Here is a 17,914-nt window from a genome sequence, read left to right as displayed (position 1 = left end):
ACTCACAAGCTGCAACCCTTCCAAAGTCCAATTCCACAAGCAAACTTCAGGTCTTTTTCAAGGTAAAGTGTCGCATTATTGCAGTATTTATGTATTTCTTAACCATTTAACATTTATAAAATAGTGTTACTGTTTTTATTAGGTTTTTATCTTTTTAAAAACATGTTACTAAGTTTTGAGTGTTATGCTTCTAATACTATTTTCCCCATAAACTCTGTGTTTTTATTATACAAATTTGCATAGCAAGACGATTTTTAGGAATGCATATATCATACTATATAACAAAACTGACTAGTTTCAGTATACTTCTCAAGCTACTATCATGTAGCTATAAATGGTGGCACCTAATACACGTGAACTAATCTTTGGACCCAGAGGATCAGTGGCCCATTTGAAGGAACATTTTGGTCTGTTGCCACCATTATTGACCTATAACCACTAAAAATTTGTTTTATGCTACTCATGAGTTAATTCTAAAAATGTTAAGTTCACATTACTGAATTTACTGGAAATACACAGATTAAAAAGAGGGAGTCACTGACACTAATTTCTCTGGCTCATTTTGATTTTTTCCAGTTCTAAATTCTTAGTTCTCAATACATTATACCAAATGATTTCTGTATGATTTTTCCATTGTTTCCTTAGTTAGTCTTATTTACCTTCCTACTAGACTTTAATCTTAAGTATTCATGTCTCATATCTATTTTTCTTTTACCCTTACAGAGCAGGTACTCATTAAGACACTTATAAACCTTTTTTTTTTTTTAACTTATAGGATATTCTTCTTTTTAACTATTGGAAAGAATGAATGATCCTTTTTTATCATGGATTTTAGTATCTCATTTGGAAAGAATTATGAGTAATTATGGTTCTTCCTTAGAGTTACCTTAATACAGGGAACAGAATGAAAAAAATAAATTCAACATGTGTAATTTTTATTCCATGCACTCTATTGGATTTTGCACCCAAAGACACAATGTGATTTGAGAAGAAAAGGAAAAAAAAAGTCATCATAAACATGTATCTATAGCAGTCTCCCTTTTTAAATGATATACATACTATTCCTTACCACCTGATCCTAGTGCCAAAAGCAACTATTTTACTAATTTTCTCAATTAATTTTTGCCCTTGATTACTAATCTTCCTAAGTTTCTGCAGTCTTTTTGGTAACCTACAACTATGGTTAACTATTTCAGGTCTGCATACTGCTAATCACACAGGGTAAACCTTCTTTTCATTTTGTATTTCTATCTTTGAACAACTTATATAATTTCCACATTTCTCCACCCACTAAGCCAAATTTTTTTTACTTCTTAAAATCTCAACACCATTTTTTTATGTCAATTGACATTATTAAATGACAGCTTTTAATCCTGGAAGAGATCTAAATTATAATCCCTAATTTTACAAAGGTGGAAACAGAGGTCTAGAGAGTTTGTCACGTGTTCACTTATTTGAGCCCTACATATGCCTTCTTCACCAGAGTGAATATAGAGAATCGCAATTATTTCACACTGGAGTATGAAATATGCAGAAACGGCATTATAAACATATCTTAATAGACACGAGTTGGATCAATGGGAAAATTACTGAATACAGTGAATCAAAGGAATAGCTTATAAATAACTGATGTTCAAACAAAACCTACTCCAAATAAACTAAACGTAGATTTTACTCACCTCCCTTATGACTTGCTGTAACTCATCTTGCTCCACATTTTTATGCATTTCTTCAGCAGCTGGCAATAATGAGGTTCTTCCATGCTCTTTCTCCACCTCAGATTTAGGTCCTACAGCCTCTGAGGCTTCTTCAGCTGCAACAACTTCCTCGGAACTTTCCATATCTGGAGGTGTCTTCACAGAGCCTGTTCTAGAAGGAGCAGTTGGTGTTAAGGCCACCGACGCTCGGAATACTTTCTTGCTTGGTATCAGATGGGTTTTGGGTCTGCCCACTGAGTCACTATAAGGTACTCCAGTTCTATTGGCATGAGAGGGACCAGAACATACAGAAGATGACTCTGACGTTGCTTGGGAGAAAACAGATTCTAAGCTTTCTCCAGGAGGAATTTCAAATCCCATTTCTCCAAGGCCCAGGCCCAATTCAGACTTCAGATATGACTGTTCCCGCATCAGTTCAGTGACCTGGAGATGAGAAAAACTGTAATTCTTCCCTCTTGAAATTAAGATTGGTAGTTAAAAGAAGATTAAAATCCTAGGTGTAACTACTGCCCCAAATTACTTAACTTGTAAAGACATGATTCTAATGCATTCATTTAGTTACTACTCAATTTCATTTGCAAAAATAGCAAGGAAAATTTAAATTCACAGAGATCAAGCCATGAAATGTGTAACTAAACTATAACTGGATGAAATTTTACTTGGTCTCACACAGGGGTCCAAATTACTTATCAAGAAGAGTAACTTGTAAAAAATAAAATAGCTACTCATAATGCCCCCCAAATGAACTGATTTGCTTAAAAAAATAATAAAAATCATACTTTTGTTCAAAAAGTAGTCATCTTACAGATCCAATTACCAAAAGGACCTGGAATCAGACTGTGAAAGCACATCTCCTGGAGTATGAATTACTTTTTATGATGCATTATTTCCTTTAGACCACAAAGATAAATCACTTTTGCAATTAACTGGCTCTTTAGTGGCCAAAGATGGCAGTGGACTTTCAGAAGTGCCTGAGTCACTTCTAATCAATTTAACTAACTTACCAAATTCTGTATTTTAAAAAAATTTCATCTACATTAGGAAAACTGTGTGTTTATGAAATATTATATCATTCCCTTCCCCAGTGATTTAAAAGGAAAGAGGCTTACTGGTTCCATTACATTCAATGGAGAAGGGCATGACAAGTTATCAGCGCTTCTACTGCCACACATTCCCTGAAAAAGTAAGAATATATGTGTGTGTGTGTGTATTTTTTCAAATTGCAAGTGTTTTATAATGAACTAATTATTGCTCTGAAGCAGTCCATTATGTCACAAAGGTCAGCCTAAACTGTCACAGGATCCTATAAAATGTGTTACTGTGACTGAAGTTTGCATAGAAGATGTTCTGATTCTCTGCTCTCACCAACACACATTTCTCAGAATAATGGATCAAAACCTTTTATGGAAAAAGATATTCATTCACAATACAGGATATTCTTAGTCTGTGCTATACATATATATGTGTATACACACACACATTCTTATTCTACTCCATATGTGTGCATATATATGTGTGTGTATTCATGCATTTATTTTTAACAAAATCAGGTATGTTCAATTAACAAAGAGAAAATTCAGTATTTCGACATTTCAAAACAGTATATTCTACAACTGAAAGATTTTGGCAAAAATAAGAATACAACTGTTGGAGTTCAAATTGCATGGAAAGGAACCTTAGGAGTAAGAACAGTGGTACAAAATAAAGAGAAACAGTGTTTCTTTCTATTCTCTTGGTTGAATACATGTTTTTCTGCTTTTACAAAGATATCATTTGATTCCATAAAAAACATAAAGAATGGAAAAGAATCCAAAATAAAGGGGACATTTAAAGGAGACAGTTTTTTTTTCAAAGGCAAGAAAGGGGGAAAAGAAGTCTAAGTGAAATATATATATTACATATATCTGTGTTCTTCACAGTTACATGCAATGATTAACATCTAAATCAGTCATATGTTAACCCACTATCATTTTCCCTTTAAAATCCCTAAACTTTTGTATTGCTCCTTATTTTCTATTATTAAAAATTATGATTTTTCAATGTATTTCTAAATATACTAAACATTCAAGAAAATAATTACAACTTGCACATTCGTGGGAAGGGCTCCTTAAAAACTCTGCATGTCTCTAATGCCATTAAAATAAGTGTTTGTAAATTGAGGCATCTGTCCTAAATTGTGTGGAACATTATAAACAAGTCCTGAGTGAAAAACCTATGCACAACCCAAGGTAGCATACCATGAGTGCTGAGGAGCGGAAGGGCGAAGGCACACTCACAGCGTGAAGCTGCTCCTCCAGCCCCAGCAGACGCTCCTCCAGCTGCATCTCCAGGTCCTGAAGTTCCATTCGGACTGAATTTCTCAAGCTCTGGAGCTGATCAACTTCATATCTATCAGTAGGCACAAAGTTTGAAAAAAGCAGTTTGGAGATTCAGTGTTCGGAACTGGTTTTTCTTCCTCTCTCCTCGATTACAAATATCCCAAACAATAAAAACAGATTGCAACCACTATCTTCCTCAATCCACCAAAGGCAGAGAAGTTTACCTAGCAGAACACTATGCCCAATTTTATTTATACTGGTTCACAGACTACATAAAGGGTACATAACAGTAGAAATAAAACCCAGCTTCAAAAAAAAAAAGTTAACAATGCTTTTTAGAAAGAAAAATATTTTGAGTCAAATGAACTTTTACCTTTCGTCCTCAGTCATATGATGATAAACCATGGTTTGCTGACGCAGCACTGCCAATTCTAAATCCATCATTTGCGTTCTAAACAAATTCAGGCTCCGCCTCATTACTTGGAGCTCCTGAAAAGTATTCTAAAATACAATACAACAGCATTAACTTCTAAATCACACAAATTATTTTGTAACACAGAGATTTAAGTAAGAACTTACTTCATAAAGAGGTAGAACAGATGACTTCTGAGTACTATAGGGAGCAGCAGCAAGATCAGGCCCTCTCATCACAGGGTGCTTCAAAAGAGCGGAAGTATGATTAGGAATCGATGTTACAGTGACTGCTTCCAAATTATCTAAGATGTTAAAACGGCAGAATTTTGGGTCTACATATTTTTCTCTTTGAGGCAAAAAACAAAAACAAAAACCACTTCATGTTACAAGCAGGAACCAAATAAATCAGTCCCCAATGCTACCCACTACTCCTATCTGTTTAAGGTATAAGTCAGTGTACTGGAACTGGAAAGAGGCAAAGGAACACAAATAGTTCAAACCTATGTCTTACAGGACCTCTCTCTTGCCTTGAGAAAGCAGAAAAATAAAAACAAAACTCAGAAATGTAGAAGCAATAGCAAATATCATTCTGAGATTATAGAAACTACTAACTTGGCTGGAGAAAGTAGCAAGCAATCATCACACTCATTCTTAGACATTTGAGTACCTACTATGCTTCACTATTTTAGGCAGTGAAAAAGATAAAAGGAAGTAAAAGTCACTTCCAGCCTTCAAGTGTTCTCACAGTGTAAGAAAGAAAACAGAAATAAAAAATATATATATATATATATAATATTGGCTGGGGGCGGCATGGGGAGTGCTATGATAGGAACAAGCAAAAATCCAGATTAAGTGTTCCCGACGGTGGTGACCCCTGAGCTGAGCCTTAACAGTAAAAGGGACTTGGTCAGGTGAAGAAAGGCAAGAGCGGGGTGTTCGAGGTAAAAAAAAAAAAAAGAATGTGTAAAGAAACAGACACCTAGGGACACAGGCCTATGTAGAGGCTTGCATGCAGTCCAGTGTGGCTGGAGCACACACGTAGGGAATGGGCCTGGAGAGATAGGCAGAGGCCAGGTCATGAAGAGCATCTGTCTACTGAGGTGGGGTGGGGTGAGGGTGGGGAAATTAATTAGCTGAGTTACTGATGGGACACTGAAGAGAAGACCACATTTAGAGCAGAACAAGCTGGCCTAGACAGGTGCACTTGAGGGTGCAGGTGGACAGGACCCTGGGAATCCCCAGCTTCATGTAATTGCAGCTGAAAGGTTAAATGTCTCACATGTAGATAGAACTACATTTTGTAAGGAGGAAGAAGAAACACCCACTTTCTGGTTAGACTGAAAATCGTTAGGAGACAATCATCATGAGGATAAAATCTATACTTAAAAGAAGGTGTATTTTACTACATAGCTTGAAAAGTTCCAACTTTCATTTTTACTGTCCAAGTGGCTTCCTGTCTACTATGTCACCATGATAAGGGATCTATTATATACACTCTATGCCTCTCGACTCTTAACTGAATAACCCGATCATTACACTGTCATTTTCTTCATTTCCTCAACTGTCTAAATATAAGTAGTTTAGAAAGAGATTTAGAAAGGAAATGTGGGGCTTCCCTGGTGGTGCAGTGGTTAAGAATCCACCTGCCAATGCAGAGGACACGGGTTCGAGCCCTGGTCCAGGAAGATCCCACATACCGCGAAGCAATTAAGCCTGTGTGCCACAACTACTGAGCCTGCGCTCTAGAGCCCGCGAGCCACAATTACTGAGCCCATACATCACAACTACTGAAGCCCAAGCGCCTAGAACCCGTGCTCCGCAACACAAGAAGCCCGTGCACTAGGACGAAGAGTTGCCCCCTCTTGCCGCAACTAGAGAAAGCCCGCACGCAGCAACGAAGACCCAATGCAGCCAAAAATAAATTAATTAAAAAAATAAAGGAAACGTGAAAGGCAAACCAAAAGACAATTTACTTCTTTTCAAAGCTTATTTTGGAAATTATTTCCAGCCCACTAACAAATCTGAGAGCAATGACTTTAAAAGTGACAAGACACATAGACCGTTTTTATTCAAATTCACACTTTACCTGATTTTTTCTCTTCTGGGGTGGTCCCAGCCTTTTAACTCAGTGGAAGCAGACTAATTCTGTGCCAGGCGACCAGCATCAGGAGTCAGCAGATGAAGGGAAAGCTTAGTCAGAGAGCAACGAGTGGAACCAGGAGAACATACGGCGACACAGAAGCCAAGGGGAGGAAAACTTAGAAAGAAGAGGTGGTGAACACTGTCAGATGGAAAAGAAAAGGACAGACGGTACTTGAGAGGGAAGTTCTTTTAATAACAGAGACAACTTGACTAAGACGACGACAGCGCAGGAGAGGCTAAAGAAGGGAGGAGACCTAATGAGCAAAATCTCTTCTCTAGAAAGGAGGGAGGTTGTGAGCAGAGAAATTCACCTTGTTCAGAATTAGTTACAGCTGTTCCCTTGAGCTAGGAGGGAAGACGCTGGGAGGGGGCAGGTACAGATAAGCTGAGGCATCAGGAAAATGAGGCTGAGGTAGCTCAGGCCTGATGGGTCCCAGCTTCCCTGAAAATTAAAAGGTACTCAGACCAATAAAAGAAAAAAAGGTAAGACGGATAAACTTTTTCTCATACCTGTGAAAGATTCTGCAGTGAGTTTCTAATATCATGCAACACTCTTCGCAACTGCATTTCGATGGCAGAAGGAGGGTTCACAGAGCACACTCGGTGAGGGTAGGCAGCATGTCTATGTGAGTAAGGACACCCGAGAGGGGAAGTGAAGGCACTACAGCTGGTGCCTGATATGTTGGGAATGCTGTGAGTGCTCAGAGTTCTCATGTGCTCACACAGGGGCCCTTCCTGCCACTCGGAGTGGACGGAGTGAAGGGAGCAGGTGGACTGAGACACAGGTGCCGGAGCATACAGCGAACAGGCCGGAGTCCTTCGCTGATGGCACTCCTCCAACCGGTTCACCTCACTCTGGGCGGCGGCTTCTTTCTTCACAAATGATGGAGAGATGAAAATAGTGGACTTAACTAAAGACTGACCATCATGCTCTATCGCCTCTCTTTCTAATTTCTGTTCCTCTTCCGGTGTGTACTTGTAAGTGAAGGAAGGTGGACTGCATCTGGTCTCTTTCCCGGGGGATAACCGAACATTGACAGAGGACACAACCCTTACTGGGCTCAGCAAGGTGGTTGGTAAAGACTGAGACCTTCTTAGAGGATAGCCAGCTTTTGCAAACGAGTACCTCTGTTTTAACAGATCTTTTGACTTTATCGAGCTACGCCCCACTCTTTGATTAGACAGAGTGCAAACCTTCATTTGTGCTCTTTGCAAAGCTGTATTAACTCTGTCCACAGAAGAGGGAGGCCCAGTTGTATTTTCAGTGCCCTTCTCATTGCATTTAGCTTCAATAGAAGCCAATGATTTAAGAATATGGTGGGTGGTATACTGGGCAAATTCACATTCACTGCTTTTATCCACATCACTTTCAGCACTTGCTTCCCTCAGTAGTTCCACTGGCTGTGCTGGAGACACATTCTCTTTCCTTTCAGTAATTTCAGTAATGTGATCCCCTGCACTACAGGTGGACTCTTGATGTCTTGTATTCTCAACAGTCTGGCACTGGGGGAAATCCTGGCCATCTGACCGTTTGTCAGCAATTGTTGCTGCCTTTTCTCTTCCCATCTGAGGACGGGTAAGAGACTCCTCTTCTGATTCATTAAAATAAGGCTGGTTTTGTGCTGTTGGTGTGACAAGGTCTTCACCAAATGATGTGACTGTTGTCTCACTGTCACAACTATCAGCACTACTCCCCATGGCTTGCAAGGACTCGTGAACCTGTGAAAAGAAAACAGGTAGAAGGATGGAGAATTCAAATTAGTAGTAGCATTAACAAAATACCAAACTGATACGATGCTTCTATACTTTTGGGGTCTCCCACCTTGGTTTTGGCTCTGGTGCTGTTCTAAACTGCTTTCAGTGCCCCTGATCAACAACCCCTCCACTTTCTCACAAAGATTATTCCAGATCTTTATTATTTTCCTTAAATCCCTTTTCAATACCCATCTCCTTTTCTTCTAACATATGACACTGACACAAAGAAAATGGACAGAAATTTCTTAACTTCTTTCCCAACACCTACAAATTTCCCCATACCTTTCTTCATCATTCCCTCCTCTCCATTCTGAAAGAAAACTGTATCTCTTTTCAAAGCTAATCCCTCCAACCTGCACTTCTGATCACATCCTCTCCAGGGCTAGGGTATTTCTCCAGTTTCATCCCAGATTTTTCTGCATCAAGCTCTCTTTCTCTTAGAGCCCTTTCCCTTAGCCAAACGACTTCCCTAAGTCATTACTGTATGAAAAAGACAAAAAGACCTATAACTCTTAAGCTATCATTCTTATTTGAAAAAACAGTTAACATTCATATCTTCTCTTCATCACTGATCTACTCTCCAGTCGTGCTTTTGCATCATTTAATGCATCAGAACTATTTGCTCAACTACTCAATTTCAGAATAAACAAATTCTCACCTTTTCACTCCAATGGCCATAGCTTTCCTTTTAAAAGTTTCTCCTCCATCTCCCAATTTTTATGCCTGCTGGATTATTCTAGTTTCCTTAGAAACCTCCACTCCTTAAATGCTATGTTTCTAAAGGGTTTTTTTAGGTTCTCTTTTTCTCTTATTCCAATTTTCTTTAAAATTTCCTTACAGATGTTTTAAAACACTTTTCATGTACATTCTGTGTACTGCACACATAAACTATAACTCGTTGGGGATAAAGATGTGCCTATTTTCTGGGTTATCTAACACACTACAGCATAACAGTCAGATAATATTCAGCAAGCTATGGATCCACAGTTTTAGTTATTAAATAATTATTGTAAAATACTGAAATACAATGACGGTAAAATATTTTTTTAATAACAGACAGAACAGGTTAAGGATTAAAATACTCTGTTTACTGGTGGTGCAAAAATAAAGGAGAAGCTTTTTTTATTGTTTCTCAGAAATGAAGAATTAGTGAAACTTAAAATTTGCAGTCAGATGCTCAGATAACATCTGCATCCTAGAATTTTAGTCTTACTGTCATTTGAAAAATAAAGATTACACAGATGGTCTTGAAATATACAGCCAGTGAAAAACCACGTAAGTATACAGAAGTTAATCACAGTGCCTACTACAATAGGAAATTTTACCTGAAGATGATTAAGGGAGAGGCAGTCTGTCGAATCTTCAGCAAAACCACTGCTATCAGAGTGCTGACTTGCAGTACGTAATAGTTGATCTACCAAAAGAAATTTAGTTATACAAAACTGCTAAATAAGACTTCAATGAGTACAGTATTACAGATATATGATTCCCAAAAGATATATGATACACAACAGTGATTCTTTCTTAGAAAAGTATACATCACTTATGCAAAACTGTGGCTTCAAAGCACAGGAAGTAACTTGAATTCAAACAAAACTGAATCAGATCAGAAATCCTCAGTGTTCAGTTGCTACTTAAGCTCTAATTATAATGTATTTTGGTAAATCCAATTAATGTCATATCCTTGGAGGACAAGAGGCTGAAATGAAAAATGGCTCTAATAAAAATAAAGTCCCAAAGTAAACCATTTTCATTATGTAAATATGTGAAGACACGTAGTAGGTGAAATCAGAAGTTTAAATGTAGTGTGTAAAAACTTCTATTACCTTCCTAATAAGAAAATAAAAACATAATTAAGGCCAACAAATTAGTTGTACATAAGAGTACTTACATGTCTCTGATGTTTCAAATGATGCAAACATTTGTAAGTTATGAAACAATTATTTCTTAACAACTGAATGAAACTCAATCACATAGGTTCAACTAGTAGGTAATATTGTTAATTTTACAATAAACTTGCTTATTTTTTGGCCTCAAAACTCTAATTCCTGGTTAGTATAACCTAGAAAAAAAATTTTTAAAATAACTAAAATGACCAACTAAACACAGCTGGCCTGATCACACGCCCAACCACACTACAAGTACCACAGTGGGGGAGACTTTATAGCTATTACATTTACTGAGGGAGACACTTCATGAGGTAGTCAAGTTCCACAGAACTTAAAAAGCAACAAGCTAAATAAAGTGTGTTTACCAAGTCCACATTCATTTAAGACTTGAATGATAGAAAGTACTTCATAATATGTTTCAAGAAAATCCAAAATTAATTACAGGTTGCCTGACTTTGAAAAATATTATAATAACCTTAGGTTCAATCTGGAGCAACATGAAACAGAATACTTTTTTTCCCATTAAAAATTTAAAATAATTCTGTAATGTTTTGAAATTAACAAAACTGCATAATGAAATATATGGAACTGATCCATATCCTTGATAAATCTAGGTAAATTGTAATAATTGTAAAAGTGAATTGGAATAAGCTGTTACCATAGGTACTGATTATGCATTTTATTATTTGAGAAAATAATTAACATGTCTTAGGAGTCATCACCATAATTATGTGTTTGCATGTCTTTTTTTTTAAAAAAAACTAGATTGTCAGCGTTCTGAAGACAGGAACCTTATTTATTCTTCTTTGTATCCCAAGTACTTAGACCAAGCCAACAATAAAAAATGTTTGCTGAATGAATCAATGATAACTATCTCCTTAAAGCAACAACAGAATTAAACAGTTTCTTAAAGGATTTAGAAGTGAAACTGCCCCATCTGCTTGGGCAAAGGGCAGTTGCAGAAGAGCCCAGGAAGCCCTGACCAGCTCCATTCAGGTTCTCTCTGCTAAGATCTGTTTTATCCGCAGCGTACTACAGCCTGTGCTGAGTGCACCTCTCCACGGTTAGCCCTGCCTGAATTCATACGCATCAGGTCGAGTGTAGACTGCTCAGACTTCAGAGCAGGTGTGAGGCAGTGGAAAAGAACAAGGAGCCTGGGTTCAAGTTTCGGCTTTATCATCATAAGCAATAACTTCTCTCCTCCAAAAAATGGGATAATCATTCTACCTCACAGGGTTACTTCAGAAACTAAGTAGAACATAGGTGAAACTGTTTTGTAAACTATAAATCACAACTGAGGTTCTTTAGTCAGATGTTTCAGTTTCACAAAAAACACAGTTCATCAAAGAAAAAGGTACAACTAAAAAGAAATAGACCTCTGTCCTAACTGAAGAGATAAGACATTATTTCTAATTAAAAACCAGGAACTTAGAGCAAACATTAAAGTGAGAACAAAACAAAATGTGGAAATTCTATTTATCCAGTATTGCAGAGAAACGTAAACAGGACACCCATATACTCTGCTAGACCAAAGAGAATATTGAACGTCTTCAGTAACTAGAAAAATGTTGGACTGCTCTTAATATACCTACTGAATGTTAGCTTGTGACATGAGTTGAGTCACTAAACCTCTCTTCTTCAATATGTAAATCCCAGGACTGGATTTGAGATTAAGATCGCTGTAACTTCAAAAGTTCTATTACTAAAGTGTGAAGTATTTTTATACATGCACTGTATGCATTTTTACTAACTTTGTGAAATGAATATATTATACCAGTGATTCCATTTCTGCCACTATGATTAATTTAAGATATTTGCATATCACATTATCAAAATTTGATAGGCTACTTTCAAAAAATGACTAAAACACTGTGCTGTTCTCACTCCCTCTCTCATGCACACACACAAAGCCATTTTACTGTTACTTTATAAAGATGTGATTCAAAAAAAATTACCATTTTTACTTATGCCACCAGAAATAAGTGCTCCTACATAGATAAGAGGAAGAAACCCAGATGTGAATAAAAACCACATTCCATCTTTCCCACCACAGGAAGCTTACTCTTCAAAGATCTTAAAGTAATTATGCTGTTTTTATCCTCTTTTTGACACAGGGCAAGCTGCTTTTTCCAATGCATCCCTTGTCTACCTTTCTAAAGCAAAGATTCCTGGATGGCTGTGAACTCTGCCTTACAGCTCAGGAGCACATACATACATTTATGGACTCACAAAGGGAAGAAAATTAAGCAGGAAAGTTCATTTTGTGTCTGACCAGAACTGTGATGACCTAGTGAGAGTGGAGCTCTTGTTTCTCAGTACCATACTGCAATAAAAGAAAAATTATATGCAAATTGTCTCATATGAAGTCACTTCAGAGATCAGAAGAGAACAAACATGTAATTTCCTATTCTAGGAACATACATATGAATCTTTGCTTAAAAAAAAAAGGGTGGTTCAGCATGTGTAAAGTTTTAAAAATAAACACTCCTACCTTCAGTGGTCATTTTAACTTCCTCTCTCCTTTTCTCTAAATCTCAAAAGCTTTGTGACTTTAAAGATGATCAGACATGTTTTTCTGTTGTAAGTTAAAAGTGAAAGAAATGGATTCAAAGGTTCTTTGGTCAATAATTAATAATTCAAGAGAAGAACAATGTCTGAGCCACTGACCTTTGATTTACAGTTTGAATTTAACTAGCTTTACCTACTGCTGAGAGATTGACTGTTGTTTTCTGCCAGAGGCACATTCATTTATTACACGTAGGAGTCGCATTTAAATAATAAAAACCCAGAGGTGGATAATACAAGTGTACATTTCAATCCCAACCATGTAAAAAGTAGGCCTGACTCTGTTGCTCTATCACTTCCCATCTAGCCCTTGCGTAGAACTGAAAAAATATTTAGAATACACAGAATTGTGTAAGGAGGTCATTACAAGATAAGCAAACTAAAATTACTTTATGAGCACAAAAGTCTTCAGGAAGATACAAAAAATTCTATAACCAAACCATAATGAAGCAGGCACACCTGTGTTCTTAATCTTCTTTTTATACTTACAGGTACTACAAACACTGATAGATAAAAAAAAATACCTTTTCCAAATCCCCCAAAGATGCTTTGGTAATGTGCTCGGGAACTAGTGGGTACTGGTTTACTTACCTCTTTTTGACTTGTTAAGACCTAGCTGGTAAGTGGTTGGAACATGAGGAGCTTCCCCCTCTGTACTTTGAACCTAAAGAAGAGTTTTAAGTAGTTAAAACTTAAGAATCTATGGCAAAGAAGAACACCTCTTAATAGTCATTTACTAAACAACCAACCTAAGAAGGTACCAATGCTTTATATATTTAAAGTGCATCCTATCTCAAAATTGTTATAATGTCCCACATCTCAATTTTACGATCTATTTTTCACTTAACAACAGGACTGAAAGCTTATAGCTAGCAACGAAAAATAACTACATGTGTAAACTACTTCATTAAAAAAAGTTACCATTAAATGAAAAACAGATCCAAAATTAAAAGTTCTCTAAACGTTAAACTTCAAAGTGTAAGGTCAATCCCAGGAGAAGTACTAATACACTCACTGCAGCACACTGGCACACACCTGAAGCAATTACAAGTCTTGTGTCCTGAAAAACGGCAATCATGCTCCCACTGCAAAATCTTATAAAAGTCCACAAATTTTCAGGTATCAAAAACCACTCATTGGGGCTTCCCTGGTGGCGCAGTGGTTGAGAGTCCGCCTGCCGATGCAGGTGGCGCGGGTTCGTGGCCCGGTCTGGGGGGATCCCACGTGCCGCGGAGGGGCTGGGCCCGTGGGCCATGGCTGCTGATCCTGCACGTCCGGAGCCTGTGACACTCCACAACAGGAGAGGCCACGGCAGTGAGAGGCCCGCATACCGCAAAAAAAAAAAAAAAAAAAAACACTCGTGGAAGACTGCTTTGTCCCGACACAAATGTTCTTTTAAGACATAACTTGGGAGTTGTAAGTAGAAAAGCAGGTTTCATTATAGGACTAAAATGTTGAAAGATCTTAGCCATAAATCCTGAAAATTATGCTCAAAAAGATACCAAACCCACAGAAGTTGTCCTTTTATACTGTCTTTTTTCTCCTACCTAAACAACTACATAATTTAGGAATTTCCAGATTCTTTACTCATCACACTCACTCCCCAAATACTCTTTATCTATCCTAACATAACTAACCCTATACTAAGAGTAAATATTTGCGGGGGTATGCTACTAATGCCCCACACTTTACCCTATAATGATTAGTACTTAAAATAATAAATAACATCCTAGTAAAGTGGGCAAACTAGCCAAACATTTGGGCTTTCAGCCTCGAACAAGCTGGAGAGCAAATAGCAAACAGGTTTTAGATAGAACCCTCGCAGTTTTGAGCTATGACTCCATTCTAGAGTAAGAAAGATCCCATAGGAGTGAAAGTGGAATAGCCAACGTGAAAAAACACTTCAAAGGTTAAAGATATTATTACCCAATTTAGAAATTGCTCTGATTTGTGATACCTCTGTTCTACACAGTTGAACATGAATCCAAGTTTATATATCTTTTGAAAACTGAATGCATACTGGTCATTTAAAACCATCACCTATAAATCATATATAAAATGGTTTCTGCTATCTTTGTTTTTATTGAAAAATCGTACTCTTCAAAGCAGCAGACATAGTTCAAGAGGAAAACCATTGTTTTGTGTGCAAAGAAACAAAATGCATTTTCTTTTTGTAGTCAACAGGAGTTCTATTATTAGCCTCTATTCAGGCCTAGCCTACTTCAAAGAGTTTTCTGTAAACCAAATATCAAACAGACCAAAAAAAGTATAACAGAAATCTAAATGTCTCTTTAATTTTATTCTAGGAATCTCAGCTTAGGCAAAAGATTATGATCTCTCATTTTTAAATGTAGAATTATCATATATTCTATTCTTTAGATTTATAAAATTAGTCACAAGGTAACATGACTTTAATGAGTATGTATCCTCAGTATACTATCCTTCAAATGCTGCTACTCCATGGACAATAAAAAAAAAAAAAAAACTCCCTCTCTCCCTCTACTACAAACTCCATAATTAACTGAAAGAAAAGAAGAACAGGACCCTTAAAAATGAGCTGACAGGATCATATTTTACTAATAAAGCTACTAAAGTTAGGATCCTTCCTCCTACTTATTCAGCAAAATCATCAATCACTTGCTGAAGACAGAAATAGACTTGCTAGTGTTAATGGTTGAATTTCATAGCTTATTAGGTTTCATTATTGGCTACAGTTGTGCAGAGGAAAGCCGTCAAATTCAAAATGGGGTGCACCACAGAAAATTATAATGCAAACAGAGAACTTAGATTTATGTGGCAGGATTTTTCCTATTCCATGGTTTCAAATCCTCAGCGGAATTCTGGTCATTTGCTACAAGTTGGTCTTGTATTTAATTAACTATAGCTAAATACTGATAACCAAATTGAGTGACGGATAATGGGTGTTCATTATACTATTTTCTCTAAATGCTGGGTAAGTTTGAAACTTTTCATAATAAAAATTACAAAAAAAACAAACAAGCAAAACAACCTAGTAAACCAAAATGATAAAATCACTTGGTCTCACTGTTTTGGGATTTAAAGCTGTAGGACAACAGCTTTAGAATAATTCACACATTTGAGTTACTACATTTTAATCAAACAAAGATTGTATCTTTTTGAATCAATGTCCTGCTACCACGCAGATACCTAGTTTGATTTTTCAACATCTGTCACATTTATCTTGACTAAGACATATCTTCTAGGCACAATATTATTGTACTATGTTTTATAGAGCAGCAACACTGTAGAATGTTCTAACTCAAATCACCCTTCCTCTAAGGTTTAAAGAGACCTATACAGCAGAAATCCAAAACTGGAACTTCAAAAATTACAATTCTAATTTTTAATGATAGCTCAAAAAAATTCAAAGGAAAGCATTATTTTTCCAAAAAGGGGCAGGGGGCTGGGCATGGGATGACTTGAGTTCTTGTCCAATGTCTGACCCTATCAACCAGCCGGACCATACCAAGCTTTACGGTGTAATCAAAAGGAGCAGGTTTGTACAAAGACTCAAATTCAAGTCTCATTCTGAAAGGCCAACAGAACAACTTAACTACCTGTCAGGTATTTGACTGATTTGGGATTACTTTAACTCAGGCCAGTAAATAGAATAAAAAGAATCCTGAAACTTAATGGCTAAAACTAAGTAATGAGGTATATTAGTTAAATCAACAATCTGTGAAGACAGGATTAGAAACATTTACTAAAACTTCAGTAGCTTAAAAAATTGTATATGCTGCCAATAATATATTTAAATATGCTTATTTATAGAGTAAGAGACACAGGACAACCTATTTACAGAAACACACAGATAAAAGTTCTCCTTCCTCTAGCGTTTAAGCATGAGAAAATTTTCCTTTACGTCTAAAAGATGAACAATTGCTTACTGAGTAAAATCATTCTGGTTTAACCGTGAATCATTCATGCTACTAATTTATGGCTCTAGAGAGTTACCATGATGTATTTATTCAAAATAAATCATTTCAAGAAGAACACAAGAATTATCCAAGTAAGTCACTAAGAATTAGAAAACTCAAGAGTGGGGTTTTACAACTTTTAGATACACCAAAACAGTCTGCAAGATATTTTTTATATGGCAAACTGACTTTTAATTGAAAATAGTGTCTGGCCTTTTTTGCTTATCATAAGAGATAGTCACTTTCACTCTCCAAGGCCTGGGTCAGTCTTGTCATCTATTTAACTCTTTTTACATTTAAATAGTTCTTCTCTCTGCTCCTGGTGACTGTCAGATCTTACCTTCTGCTTCAGAGGGACTAGGCAGCTTCAAGCACAGAGCCGCATCTGCAACATTTTCTCCTACCTAGTCACCCACAGCAGTGGGCATTCAGTTAATCTGTTTAAAAACTGGCTTACTGACAGCGTGTGCGTGCTCTAGCTTATATTTATTTGCTGTTTTTACAAAAGGAAGAAAGTTCCCAATAGGAATCAAACCTCAAGGGAAAGGAGTGCAAAAGAAAAATAGTAATGACCTACTTTGAATGGGATCTAAAAGTCTGCTTTAATAAGATTGTTCTCTTCATTTGTCAGTATGATTCAACAAGCTTGGGAGAAGAGGAAATTAAAGAAACACATTATTTCCTTTCTTTATCCATTGTTCTACAAGCTTTCTTTAAAGTTCCCAAAGGGATTAAAAACACAATTCTAGGAGGTTTTTATCCATATTTGAAATATGTCTGAAAAATAAGGATTATCCTTAAAATTCCCTGTTATTTACAATGTAGCTATGGTTGACCATATATTCTTTTTTTGAAAACAAAAATCTTCCATTATCCTTAAACCACCAATGCCTATAATTTTGTACTTCAAAAAAATATTCACTTCAATGTTGTTACTTTCTTCACTAACTGCTTTTGCCAGCAGAGGGAGCAAAAAAAAAAAAAAAGAAAAAGAAAAAAAAAAAACAAAACACCAGCCTATTATTAAATGTTCACTTGCTGCCAAAGTACATCTGTCTAGCACTTTATAAATGTTGTAAAGAACTTCCGTGTATGCCATCAGTAATTTAAAAAACAAAAACACAACTCTGGCTTAGAATTCAGGAATTCTAGAAATTAAAAAGCAAAATATGAGT

At 36.6% G+C, this 17,914-nt stretch overlaps 1 protein-coding gene across 2 annotated transcripts in view; it reads right to left on the bottom strand.

Annotated features, from left to right (window-relative positions):
* The window catches only part of ITPRID2 (ITPR interacting domain containing 2), a gene marked incomplete at its 5' end in the record, with an annotated part of 38,966 nt that overhangs the window by 9,127 nt on the left and 11,925 nt on the right, over positions 1-17,914 (bottom strand). For both annotated transcript variants that reach the window (XM_079710548.1, XM_079710547.1), the window contains 8 exons: positions 1,680-2,141; positions 2,828-2,893; positions 3,956-4,106; positions 4,410-4,537; positions 4,616-4,693; positions 7,103-8,311; positions 9,673-9,761; positions 13,393-13,465. In XM_079710548.1, the coding sequence (XP_079566674.1) occupies positions 1,680-2,141; positions 2,828-2,893; positions 3,956-4,106; positions 4,410-4,537; positions 4,616-4,693; positions 7,103-8,311; positions 9,673-9,761; positions 13,393-13,465 (2,256 nt within the window). The remainder of the gene's footprint in view (positions 1-1,679; positions 2,142-2,827; positions 2,894-3,955; positions 4,107-4,409; positions 4,538-4,615; positions 4,694-7,102; positions 8,312-9,672; positions 9,762-13,392; positions 13,466-17,914) is intronic.

This window comes from Hyperoodon ampullatus, assembly GCF_949752795.1.
Source record: "Hyperoodon ampullatus genome assembly, chromosome: 8".
Classification (NCBI taxonomy): domain Eukaryota; kingdom Metazoa; phylum Chordata; class Mammalia; order Artiodactyla; family Ziphiidae; genus Hyperoodon; species Hyperoodon ampullatus.
This window is presented reverse-complemented; position numbering and strand designations above follow the sequence as displayed.